At 42.8% G+C, this 13334-nt stretch overlaps 2 protein-coding genes across 6 annotated transcripts in view; one reads left to right on the top strand and one right to left on the bottom strand.

The window, feature by feature from the left end:
* The window catches only part of NEK11 (NIMA related kinase 11), an 835513-nt gene extending 831554 nt beyond the window's left edge, over window positions 1-3959 (bottom strand). For both annotated transcript variants that reach the window (XM_085630659.1, XM_085630661.1), the window contains exon 1: window positions 3858-3959. The gene's annotated coding sequence lies outside the window, so the exon portion shown is untranslated. The remainder of the gene's footprint in view (window positions 1-3857) is intronic.
* ASTE1 (asteroid structure-specific endonuclease 1) overlaps window positions 1-13334 on the top strand; it is a 291631-nt gene that overhangs the window by 206162 nt on the left and 72135 nt on the right. Inside the window, exons 1-2 of one of the 4 annotated variants that reach the window (XM_085630654.1) lie at window positions 4353-4494; window positions 5539-7148. In XM_085630654.1, coding sequence (XP_085486780.1) covers window positions 5835-7148 — 1314 coding nt within the window. In that variant the 5' untranslated portion in view covers window positions 4353-4494; window positions 5539-5834. The other 3 variants (XM_085630658.1, XM_085630655.1, XM_085630656.1) reach the window with 3 other exon arrangements.

The following is a 13334-nucleotide window of genomic DNA, read 5'->3' as shown; positions in this document are numbered from 1 at the left end:
TCTATAACAGGACTGGGTTAATTTCCCCGTAATTCCAGAACTACGTCCAACCCCCGCATCCAGTTATAGATACAATGCAATGTTATGTAAAATGTGTGCAGTCCCTGGTGATTACCGCCAGCTACGGAACCGCCGGTTAACACTAGTAACTACGTACTTTGGGGGTGAACTGGGAGAAGCTTCAGGGGAGCGGTGGCAATTTCTGGTATTGAAAGTGGCTGTGCGGTTGGTTACAGTGCGCCTACACAGTTTGGGTGGGTGCCTATGGGGGGATCACTACGGACAATCCCGGCTTAACGAATGAGAGTAACAAATATGAACTCTGTGGGGCATCTGCCTCAGGCTAGTTAGTTAGTTCCGTTACATATATCTAGTGTGCTGTTCTAGGATAAGTGTGGTGCCTGAGGTTGTGACTTCACGGGTGTCTACGCCTCTGCGGTTTCATGACAGAATAGGTGTAGCAACTGTGCCCATTCCATAGAGATGTGATGCTTGCAGATGCCTCTCACTTCCTCGTCTCTTAGTGCCTCTTCCTCTGCAGCACCCCACTTTTTTACTGCACCCACCCAGGCTTCATCAGGGGCTCCCTCTGGGGCACGCCAATACATGACCAACCCTCGCTTCGCCAGAAGGATAGCCAGGGATGCGAAACGGCTCTGCACTTTATTAGATTTCCTTCTGCTAAACCCCCCAAGATCACATGCTTCCCATGTAGATGCATTTGTGATATCTGCTGTTGCTCGGATTTTCTGATGTACTTTATCCCAGTACTGCTGAATAGTGGGGCAGTCCCAGAACATATGTTTGAATCCTGCGTCGGGGGCCTGACATCGGGGACATGCGAGGTGTGTGTCTGGGTAGAAACGATGGAGGCATTCTGTGTGAGCTATGCTCTGTGAAGAATGTTGAACTGTATGTTTTTAAATTGTGCATTTCGGGACACCTTTTGGGGTATTCCAGAGCCTTCTCACATTCCTTATCGTTGAATACCCTCCCCACTTTGTCTTCCCATGTCTGCCTTAACGAATGCAGTGGTTTGAGAATCAGTTCCTGAACTGCTTTATACAGCCAAGTGATTAAATGTCTACCCGCACCCATGAGCAGAATCGCGTGTATTACCGGATGGGTCGGTGGTTCCCCTGCCGTCAAATCCCAGTATCGACGACTGCTGTCTAAGAGTTGTCTGTGCAGTAGGAATTGGCCCATAGGGAGGTCATACTCCACCACTAATTGGTTATGAGTTCGTAACCGCCCATCCGCAAATAATGATTCCATTTCGACGATGGAATGCTCGGTCCATACGTGAAGGGTCCGAGTAGCATAGTATTTGTCCTTTCGGGGGAACCCCACTAGTAGGAGTAGTGGGGAATATAGGGGCCTCTCTCTTGACATGCGATGTATCTTTAACATACACGTGCGGGCTATTGATACTTGCAGGGGATATGTACGTATTGGTGTAGTTTTGGGCATCAGCAGTTGGCGGATTGCCGGGAGAGGGATCCACCCCTCATCTGTGTATGTTTCCCCTATGTGGCGGACTGCCGTCCAGTGCGATAACCACTGCAGCTGTGCTGCCAAGAAGTACGCTTCAAAGGACGGTGCTCACAGACCCCCTTGATCTGTCAGCAGATACAGAGTGGCGAGGGCCATCCGATGATGACCCCCCCCCCCCAGATCAGGGAGGCGAGTAGCGTATCTAACTCCCGAAAGAAGGGGTGCGGGGGTATCACCGGAACGTTTGTAAAATGATAGAGTAGTCTGGGGACCATGATCATTTTGGCCTGAGCTACTCGCCCTATAGGGGCTAGGGGCAGCGTTTTTCAAAAGCTCACCGCCGTTCGTATCCCAGCCAGCGCCTTACAGTGATTCCCTTCATATCGGTCCTGGGGAGAATGATACAGTCGCCCCCCTAGGTATCTAGGTGCTGTCGTACTCCAGGTAATTAGCTGATCTCCGATAGCTATATCGAGAGGGGATGGGAAATTCTTCTTTCTACTCTGTTATATCAGCTACAAAATTATATGTCCACCAAGTGAATTAATTGGTCAATCTGGCCTGCAGTGAAGTGAATATTGTAATGATTGTCAGTTGACATATGATTTTAGTTCTTTAGTGAAACCAGTCCAAATCATCAAAATATCATCAATTAAGCATTCCAACTAACTTGTGTGATTGTTCAGTGATCATTCAGTGGTCACACATCCCTAGACCATACATGCCGCTCTCAAACATCCCATACAGGAATTGTCATAAGAGGGAACATACCTCGATCCCTGTTGGAACCAAGCCAAGCACAGAGCCGGGAACACGCTGGAAGCCGTGCCCAGGTCGAACAACTGCCTGGATACCATCTTGGGTGATTAGTGCAATATGCAAATCAATATAACATAACAGGAAGGAATGATGTCTGCATTGACAGATGAGGTATTCTTGATGCTGTGCTGGTCATGCTGGTAAACGGCCACTCAGTCTGGACCGTTTGGGAGCGCTGCGCTAGTGAGAATCTGGAGATAAAGAAGGCCTGAGCATGACACAAACTAAAGGTGAGATTTGTTTTTAAAGTATGTGTATGGTTCCAGAATGCAGACATCCAGATGGAAGGACCACTTTGCTCACAGCTACGCCTTGCTAATGAATTGATTTATCCTGGCATCCCCCAGCCCCACACACACTCCAAGCTTCTCAGCAAGTATTGACTCAGGTATGTAAATTCAATCCTGTTTGGGGGGATAGATTAGCAACTACATGCACTATATGAGAGGGTGAATGGTTCGTATTGGGGGGAAACTTGCACCATACACATTTTAAGAAAACAAATACTCCATAATAACATATTTAGAAATTGACAGCAAAATTACATTGACATAAAATCAACAAAATATAATTTAGCCATCAATGAGTCAGGATAAAAAGTAAAACAATGCAAAATAAAAATATTGGGTGAATAGGCTTCATTAGCATGGGAACAGAGAATTTGAGGGAATGATTTATTTTTCCAAATCATTTCATTAGATGCGTTCGTTAGTCCGGCCGGGTCAGCGAAAACTGCAGCTCACAAACCACATTAAGTTGCAAAATAAAAGCCCTGTACTGGAAACGTAGTTCTTGCGACATGGTAGGAGGTGGCACCCTTAGATCTCCCCAACTATTATACCACACACATAATTATCGACATCAGTATACATTCTGCACGAAGGGAGATAGATCCATTACCAAAGCTGTCACAACATGCATATTGCCGAGTGTATGAAACCAAAAACATGTATTTTTCACTCTCAGTCTCTAATCCTGTCCCTTCGCACTCTCTTACTTTTTAAAACAGCGCCGGGACACTCCTCGGAGCAGCCGTGCGCTTTAGAAATCCCGACATTCATTCATTCAATGTAACAAAATTCACACCCAAAATGAAAATTGTCAGTCAATTTTCGATAATCCACGTAAATGTTGCTGTATGTTTTTAAGAGAGGGCTGAGAGCTCCAAATTGTCAGCGACTTGATATCTACACATCTGGATCATTTAAATGTCATTCTTCTCCTATTGCACGTGCAGGACTACAAGTACGAGAACTGAACCAGCTGAAAAAGAACTCCCCCGGCGTGAGCAAGAGTGAAAACGGAGTGTTAGTCAATCTTCACATCTGCCAGGTGGCCGTGAAGGCCCCGTGTAACTCTAGCAATTCCTGCTTTTTGGCCGGCAGCACTGTGCATACGAACATAGCTCATATTGCAGTGCTACAACTGAAAATACAAGTCCCAGAATGCAACGTGCTGATGTGCAACATGTCTGGACGGGCTGAGTCATGCATAACATGGGGTCAATTGGTTATGAGACGAATAGAAGCAGATTGAGTTTTTACCTTTGCAAGTTGAGTGTCCAGCAGCCGAGGAAGCTGTAAGACAGACTTGTGAAACGCCGGCCTCTCACCTCTCGTCAGCCTTTGCTATTAGTGCTGGATGCCTGCGCTCGGTGTGTTTACAGACTCGTTTCCTAGGAGACCGAGTCACGTGCTGCAGTACGCGCCGGCCATTGAGGAAACTCAGCGCCTACGGACTCACCATATGGCAGGTTGAATGGACTACAATTCAAAGCCAGTATATTATTCGCATGTCTAGGCTTGCCAAAGTACCTCAGTCAAAGCCGTGCAAACGGGACTGATAATGGGAACATTTAGGACCAAGGAACCTAGCTTCGCCACAGTAAATTCAGAGGATGCCTTAAGAGTACGCTTTTCATGACCTCAAAGGCTATAACAAAACTTATTATCAAATATTTAAAAAAGCACCAACACTATTTGTAGAAATGTGCTCACATTTCTAAAATGCATGAATGTGTTTTTTTTCTCGACCATAGGTGGCAGCATAACTCAGCATGTACACAATTAGTGCAAAGACCTGCAGCACGCAGCTAAAATAACGGCTCACGTGCGATCGGACAGGCTTTTCCGGGTCACCCGGACAATGTTGTTCCGGGGCAGCGGATGGTCCTTTGACGAGGTAAATAGTCGATAAGAGCTTTTCGTATGTTTAACCCGGTTAGAATCTAAAGTGAAACCGGAAAGTAGAATATATTGATTAGCCTTGCCACGAACATTAATGTTTCCTAAACTATGTGCCATCTTTATTTTTAATGCACGTGTTCCGATTTGTTTTGGCTCACTTTTTTTTTTACTAATCGGTCTCAACAGTAGTTCAATTGCCACAGCCCTAGAGCTTGAGCAGGGTCTCGGGCACGATCCTTACCGTCTATAAACTGTCCCTGGTATGCAGGTCCTGCCTGGACTCTCACCTGGTCACGTGTGGCGATCCCTCCAAAGACCACCAGCACTCCCTGGGATGAAAGGTAAACCCCAGTCACTCTCCCAGTGCGCACCTTCAATTCAGGGTTCACTTCGAGATGGACTTGGAGAGTTTTGCACACTTCAGGACAGGTTAAATAGTTGGGTAGGTTTGTGACATACCTTAAACCCACTTATCCATTATCTGCCCAGAGTCTTTTGAAATGTTCAGCATACCTAATATTTCAGGTGAAAGCTACTTTCCCTTTCCTGGGGGTTAGTTATAACACATTGGCTTGTGTTGCTGACTATCCAGTTGGTGATTTAGAGTGGTAAACTACTTCATGAGTGACACCATTTTCGAGTATTTACCTGCGATGGCACACATTCCCAAATTCCTAAAGGATTTTACATGATGGTCATTTCTTATATAATCACTTTCCAGTAGGTACTAATGATTTAAGATTGAAGATCTAAATTGCTTCACTGTTTGACTGTATGGAATGCATTTTACAGTGTATTATTTACCTCTGTCCTATCCATAAAATTCCTTAAATAAAGATGTTAAAAAATATCAATCGCTGTGAGCGCATGGAACCTTTTGTCAGGCAGATTTAATTTTCCTTTACAGGAGCAGGTAGGGTGTCTCCTGTTTTAGTGTCAAGGCGTGTGTAATAGTTTTTCACAAGTATGTTCACATATATGTTTGATTCGTTGTAAACCATGGGATGAACATGCATAACTATTTTTTCTCACTTCACAGGTCTGCTTTACCTTTAGCTGGTACTCACAACTGCGGCATGGACATTCACAGACCAATGAGTTACGTAAGGGCAAGTAACCATTCTTCACTGGAGAATCATCTGTGACTCTCAAATGCTCCCTTGCCATCCTCAGAATAATGAGCAACATAATGACAAATAATCACGTATGTGGACCGAAATTGAGAGAGAAAAACGTTTGGAGTGTCGAAACAGCCTTCATCTGGAGCTACAAGTTATGTTAGGGTGAAAAATCAATGATCTTATTACAACATTAGCAGGGTCTCTCAACTGCAGAATGGGTATACCCGGACTAATGACCTATGTAAAAGCTAATAATCAATTCTTCGATCATTTGAAGTTGAGGGACTCTAAACTTGTTATTGATGGAAGCAACCTTTATTACCGGCTTTACTTTGATTCCAGTCTTGATCTTCAACATGGCGGGGACTATGACACCTTTGCTGCTTTTGTCCACGTGTTCTTCAATGCCCTCTCTACATGTAGCATCTATCCTTATGTTGTGTTGGACGGAGGTTGTGACCCTACAGATAAGAAGCTGGCCACCCACAAGCAGCGAGCCAAGGATAAGATCCGCATGGCGCACTCCCTCTCCAAGGGAAGAGGTGGCACCGTTCTGCCCCTGCTCATCAGAGAAGTTTTTATGCAAGTTTTGCACTCAATGCAAGTGCCATTTATTCAGTGTTTTTTAGAAGCAGATCGTGAAATCGTGTCGTTGGCGAATCAGTGGAACTGCCCAGTGCTGACCTATGACAGCGACTTCTGCATTTTCGATCTTAATGGTGGTTACTGTCCAACATCTGACTTTCAGTGGAGACATATGGGGACCATTAAGGGCACACAGCAATCCTACATCCCTGCTAAATGCTTCTTTGTGGAGAAACTGTGTAGTCATTTCAGCCATATGGACAGGGCCTTGCTTCCTCTCTTCGCTGTGCTAAATGGCAATGATTATATCCCCACACCAGCTCTGGAAGCCTTTTTCAGGAATGTGAAATTCCCTATTGGGGGTTCTAGCTCGCACAGCAAGAAGCACATTCGTATGCAAGGGCTTCTGAACTGGCTGTCCGGCTTTAAAGATCCAGCTGAAGCTATGGAAAGTATACTGATCTATTTTAAAAAACACGAGCAAAATGACATTAAGGAGCTTCTGAGCACCTACACGCAAGACTACCAGCCAGCCAACGTGAAGCTTGAGGATTTTTTTCAGAATGGCCTTTATGTATGTGACTTGGCGTTGTCATTGAAGTTACCAGACTGGTTTTTGGAGGGTCTTGCAAAGGGTCAACTGTCTCCCTTCCTGGGTGATGTTCATGTGCTAAAAAGAACCTTTCTTTTTGTTCAAGTAGAGAATATGCAAAGGGCCAGTGCTCACAATATATCGAAGCCAATACGAAGGACCATCTACAGACTTCTCCTGAATTCTTCTTCAGGTGCAGCACAGGTATCCCCGACCAATAAGCAGACCAATGTCCTGTGCGTGAATGAATTCGATCGAGCGGAGCAGACTTTAAAAAGGACCGCTGTGGAAGTGGCCACCGAAGATTGTGGTGTCTTTCAAAATAACTTCTATGTGAGCAAGATTACTGAGGTAAAATATTAATACTAGTATCTTTATTATCCAATTGTTTTAGTCGCAAAGGTTTTCTTTCTCTTCATATTAAGTATGAATTAGTACAATTTTGTCACTCTTCTGCAGTAATATTCATGTTTATGAACATGTCAGGAATACTGCCAATCCAACGGTTGTACACACTTTTTTTTAACCATAAATTCCTGTGTGTTTCCCTGAGAGCCATGCTTTATATTGAAGCGGAATGTTGCTCCTGTAGCTAGCTATTTTGCAGATGCTTTTATTTTTTTACATATAGATCTAATTATTTCATTGCGAGGAGTACCTTCCTGCGCCCATACAGCTTCCTCTTTGTGTTATCATTTGTCTCTTGATTTGTATTTACTTGAGTAGATCAATATCCCAGAAGCCTGGCTCTCATTTGATTTTGTGACCGAGACATGCAATGCCAGTGTCTGTACAAAGCTGTGCTAGGCTAACTTGATGCTATCGCCTACCAGTTGCTTGCTTTAGTAGGTGTCTAGGGCCTTAAGGGTCCATGCAAACCAGAGCATCCACTCACTTCTTCCCACTCCAAATAATCAAAATTACAAAGAGCATGTTCTCCAATCCTCCATCTAAACCAGACACTTAGTTATGAGGTTGACTTTTGCTTTAAATATTAATGTTTCTGGAGGATGGTGAATATAGATTGCACTTTGTCTCTCCCTTTTGTGTTCACTCCACAATGAGTGTGAGGGGGGTGGTTCTAGAATGCAGTTTCAGAGGCCGACGCCTGAAAAGGCAATGTTTTGTCTACTCTCTCTTCCAGCAGGGATTGTTATCAGAACATGACCCTGAATTGCTTGTGGGTTTGTAGGTTGATCCGGGATTTTTGTCTGTCGGGAATTAGTCTTCTTGCAATGGCACTTTTGCTTTCTGCCATTTTAAATGCTCCCCTGGCATCTTCAGTATGCAGACTTGTCACAGTATCATGAACATGCTAAGCAGGCTTCATGGTAAATCCTTCGAAGAACGTCAAGATGGATTTCAGATGCCACACAGTTCATTGTAACAGGTGGTGTCTGATACGGTGGCATACTGCTCACTTCCACTAAGCTAAGAAACTTGTATTGAATGTGTCTGAGTTTGAATTTACAATGATCAAAAACTGGACCACTAGGAATTTGTAGTTCTGTGTTTGCCATTATAAACATTGTATTAATGTAATTGTAGGTCACCAAACAGGGACTGGAAATTCTGTTGTACTCATGATGAGAACTGGGTTACCTAAAGTTTCTCAAAGCTCCTCCTGTTAGGCTTTTCACACCCTTTTACTGATGAGGAGTACAAAAATGAATGCTAATGAAAGGCTTTTTGGCTTTTTTTCTTTTTTGCCTACAATTAAGGAGTCCTGCCAAGTAAAAGAGACAGAAGTCCATTTCACTACTTACAATCCTGGCCAACTGATAAAACTCCGTAAAAAATATTGTTTTCCAGAGATTTCAATTTTTGATTTGTGTGTTTGGATCATTAGAGAAGCAATTTAGCTTGGGTCGACATTGCTGATCCTGGCTGAATTTTTCTGGACGACATTTTTAAAAATGGCGGGTGTGTTGCCGTGATGATGTAATATTTCAGGAACCATAAGACCTATATACTTTATTTTGGTGTCAAAACATAGGTTTTGGGGGTCTAGTAGTCTTATAGAGACAGAAAATAACTCCTGCAGCGCAACCCTTCCACCATTTTCCAAAATGGCGGGTATAATAGAGGACGAACAAACCTATATCGAAATGAAACAAATAATGTTTTTTAATACTTTTATGTATACACCAAATCTGAATCTCAAAAAAATAAAAAATTCACTCCTGTTTTAGACACATTTTAATAGCTCACTTTATTGATTTGTTTCACCAATCGCTCGTGGTACATTTACAGGATGTTGAACATTTTAGAAAAGCATATGGACAGTGAATTTTTTTTGTAGCAGAGGTTTTGCAAGTACATTTATGTGTAAGTTCTGTGGGTATAGACTTGATACATTTCCTATGTTTTAGCACCCCATCAATTCACATGGATCTTTCTCTACATATGCAAGATCCAAAACATTTACACTTTTTCTGATCAAGTAAAATACTCATTTAGTGTGTCCACGCACAGAATATGACATCGGTGGAAAGTTACTTAGCAGGAATGATCTCTTGAACTCACTGTACTGAAGACTGTCAAATGTGAGACACTCAGAACTCATTTTCCACACACGCACAAGGTATTTTTCTACGTCTTTAAAGTCACATTCTTCTGTCTCAGCAAATCCTTTTCGAAACTTCACAGGTTCAGCAGGTAAAGCTCCAAGCTTTGTTTCAGTTTTGCTCATAGTGTCATCACCCGTAAGAATATGTGCCTTGATAAGAACACTGGGCATCTCTTGGTCAAGTTTCTTGTACAGAATATGAAGCGGGATTAAGTGTCTTTTCTTGCCTGTACCATAACTCTGACAATCCTTGACTTTTTAACATTACAACAAATCTCGGTAGCCCAATAATAACATCTGTGTAAACCATTTCGAACAGCCCATTCAACATGTGGCACCGCACGAAGGTCAGTTTCTGCCAATTTGCTCTTAAGTTCTTGAACAATATGGCCCATACCTTTTGAATATATTTATGCAAGCATCAACACCTCATTCATATTTTCGAATATATGCACGCATGCAGTTCGGATGAGCATACAAATCTGCTGCAAATACATTATCCTCGCTGTTTAGATCAGCTGCTCGGCTGAAAACCTCATCCTTGAAGAAACTAGCTTAGCTGTAGGTAAAACATGGTTGCCCTTCGAGACTGATATATTCTGTACTTTGTTCTTTTGTCAGTCCCTTTGGGCCTTGTTCTGGCTAAACCACAGACAGCACATTAAAGATCCTCTGCTTTCTGATCAGGTGGATGAAGGTTTGCCATTAATCTTCTAGGTGGATGGGCATTGGGTTTGGGTGTTGTTGCTTTCTCAGACGACTGAGTTTTGCTGTGATTCACTAGTTTCTGCTATTTTTTAAAAATTGTTTCAAGGCTTTTTCCCATTGTATACAACTTGTAGCACTTGTTACAGTGATAAAATATTTGATCTTCTTCACCCATAAGTGTCAATCTTTTGTGAACTTCGTCTTGCCGTATTTCTGCAGCATCTCAAACTCTCTTCCGTCCAGCGGCAGTTGATGTTAACTTTTCTTTCTGATTAGTTTGGTATATGACACATTTTTCTTTGTTGAAGGAGTCCTCAGATGTTGTAGTTAGCAACACTCTGTCAGGAGGTAAAGCTCCGCTGCTATGACCTGCTTTGCACATGTTAACAAATTTGAATCAATGGAAAACCGGAAACAAAAACAATATTAAAATCGATGACCAATATGAAGGCTAAAACACATCATTAGAAAGCTGTCATTTTGGAAAATGGCCGAGGGGTTGCTCTAACGAGTTATTTTCTGTCTCTACAAGGTTAATTTACCCCCAAAACCTATGTTTTGACACCAAAATGAAGTACATAGGTCTCATGGTTCCTGAAATATTACATCATCACTGCAACACATCCGTCATTTTTAAAAATGTTGCCCACAAAAATTCGGCCCGGATTAGCAAGGTCTGCTGAAGCGAACTTTCTTCTCCAATGATACAAAAGCACAAATCAAAAATGAAAATCTCTGGACAACAATATTTTACGGAGGTATATCAAGGGGCCAGGACTAATACTAGGTCAGTGTAGTGGCTGTGGCTTTGCACTTCTTTTCCAAGCAGTCTCCTGGTGACTTCTTTACCCCTGCTTTACACATTAGACAGTAACTCACTATTAGAATTACTAATAGGCCAGACATGCTAAATAACTAATAGATATACTGTAGGCAATCTGTCTGCTATATCAGCTGCTGAACCTTAAGCTTAATTTCAGTTTCCCCCATTCTGACCTCCGAATGGAATCCTACTTTTGCGTAGTACAAGCACAATGCCATGACTGGCGGTAAAGGAACACAGCATAACAATTTTTAGTCTGAACTGGTAATGGAAGGTAAGGGGCATGTAAACAAACCGGGCCTCACACATGATAAATTGTAACATTTCTTTGTTAAATAAACAAAATTATTATCGTACACTCCAGATAGTCCAGTGGACTGCCTTGGGTTGTATGTAAAAGGCACGCAGTACGTTAACATATTGTCCACTGTAGATACTGTAGCCGTCTATAGGAGAGCAGCTCATGTCAGAAAGATTATTTCTTGGAGTCAAAACTCTAAGGAGACTTTGACTCTTTTGTTTGGTACACTTTCCTGTCCTAGAACCCTAACACATTGAGTACCCTAGGGCGCTACACATAAGAGTGAGCACCAATACAGAGGCCATTACTGGTAGGAAATTCTTCTCTGAAATTAGACAGGAGCCCCTTGTTCTGCTAAAGAATTTGATAAGCTTAACTTTTAATAATTAATATTTAATTAAGGTTTAAATTGCATTCTGACGCAGTTGTAAAATGAAGAATGGAAATGTACCAATAAATGTTAATGTGTGGGTTCCGGTGACTGACTATTTGACATCAGATCGGTTTCTGGTCACAGGAGGTGTGTGGTAATACTGGTCATTGTGACAAGTCCAGCTTATCTGATCGACATATTTTACTCATGGGTAGAGTTTGCTCCAGTTGAAGCTGAAACTGATCGGTTTGCTAGATATAGGCACATAAGAACCCCTGCTAGACATATGTCATATGAAAGTCAGCCGATTCCCATACGTCAGCTATAACTCTTGCTGTGGTTTAATGGGGAGTTACCACATTTAAAGGAGTACTCCGAATGGGACATTCCTATAGGGGTATACGCCCCCCCCCCTAAATGCACATAATCTGAATGAGGGCCAGCTGAGTCCATTGCCGACAGATTCAGCAGTGGCGGCTGCTCGAGGGAGTGCTGCGTTGCAGCAAGCGCAATGTAATTTGTTTTATTTATTTATTTACTCAACTCCGTTCGGCCGTATTCTGGTGTTTACTACCTCTCACCCTGCCCCTCCCCCGCCCCATCGCCCCGCAGCACTCCCTCGAGGAGCCGCCACTGAGATTCAGTGACCGTATATAAAAGGCTTCACCAGTATGTGCTACAGGCATTGGGGTATTTTTTGTTTTGTTTTTGTTTAAATGTCTTTATTCATATTTTGTGGAATAAACAGGGGATATGACACATGCAATTATAATCTGAGTACAAAGCATGAACTACAATGCCAAATTGACAGCTGATCGAATACAAAAGGTACATATTTACCAAAGTGCTGTGCATGAAAGTAATGAGGCAATGATATTGTAAACGCAGTTAAAGGAGTCCACGAGTACTGCGACCGGGCAAAACTATGCCACAAGGTGGCTTCCAAGTAACTCGATTGTGCATGCGGATGGGAGAGAGGTTAACAGGGAGTGCGGATTATACGTAAGTATCAAACTGCATGCCCAAGCGATTCGGTATCAGTTTGTGCCCATTTCTAAAATTCTGGCGGCCAGCAACCCACCCACTTGAGGAATGTACATAGTGCTGAACGATAGGAGAATAAGGGCCATATGTAGGAAGCCAAATACCGGTCGGTAACGGCCGATTTTCGGTAAATATACCGTTACCGACCGGTATTTTGGCTTTTGCTATGTAGGGGGCATATTTCTGGATTCGGTAATTTACCGAATCGGTAATTTTACCGATTCGGTAAATACCGAATCCAGAAATGATATGTAGGTAGCACTCAAATGAGTGATGTGTAGGGAAAATAATTCGGTATTTAGCACCAAATATATGTTGGTGCTAAATACCGAATACATTGCAAAAAGCAATATTTTGCTGGTCTAACAGTGCCATGTGGCAGACATACATGCCCTTAGGGCATGTATATGCGCCACATGTGCACACATGCAGGAATCAGGGGTGCAACAGGGTATCACTGTGACACCCTGCCACCCTTGATTGTGCTCCCCCCATTACCGAATCGGTATTTACCGATTCGGTAATGGTAACTGGCTTCCCATTGATTCCTATGGGCCTCCTGGCCCATAGGATTCAATGGGAAGGTTTGCATCATTACCGAATCGGTAAATACCGATTCTAAATTACCGACCCATTCCGAATCGGTAAATATTACCAATGGATTACCTTCATATCATTTACCACTTCATAAATACCGAATCGGTAAAATTCGGTATTTA

Source organism: Triturus cristatus, chromosome 10 (genome assembly GCF_964204655.1).
Source record: "Triturus cristatus chromosome 10, aTriCri1.1, whole genome shotgun sequence".
In the NCBI taxonomy this organism is placed as follows: Eukaryota; Metazoa; Chordata; class Amphibia; order Caudata; family Salamandridae; genus Triturus; species Triturus cristatus.
This window is presented reverse-complemented; position numbering and strand designations above follow the sequence as displayed.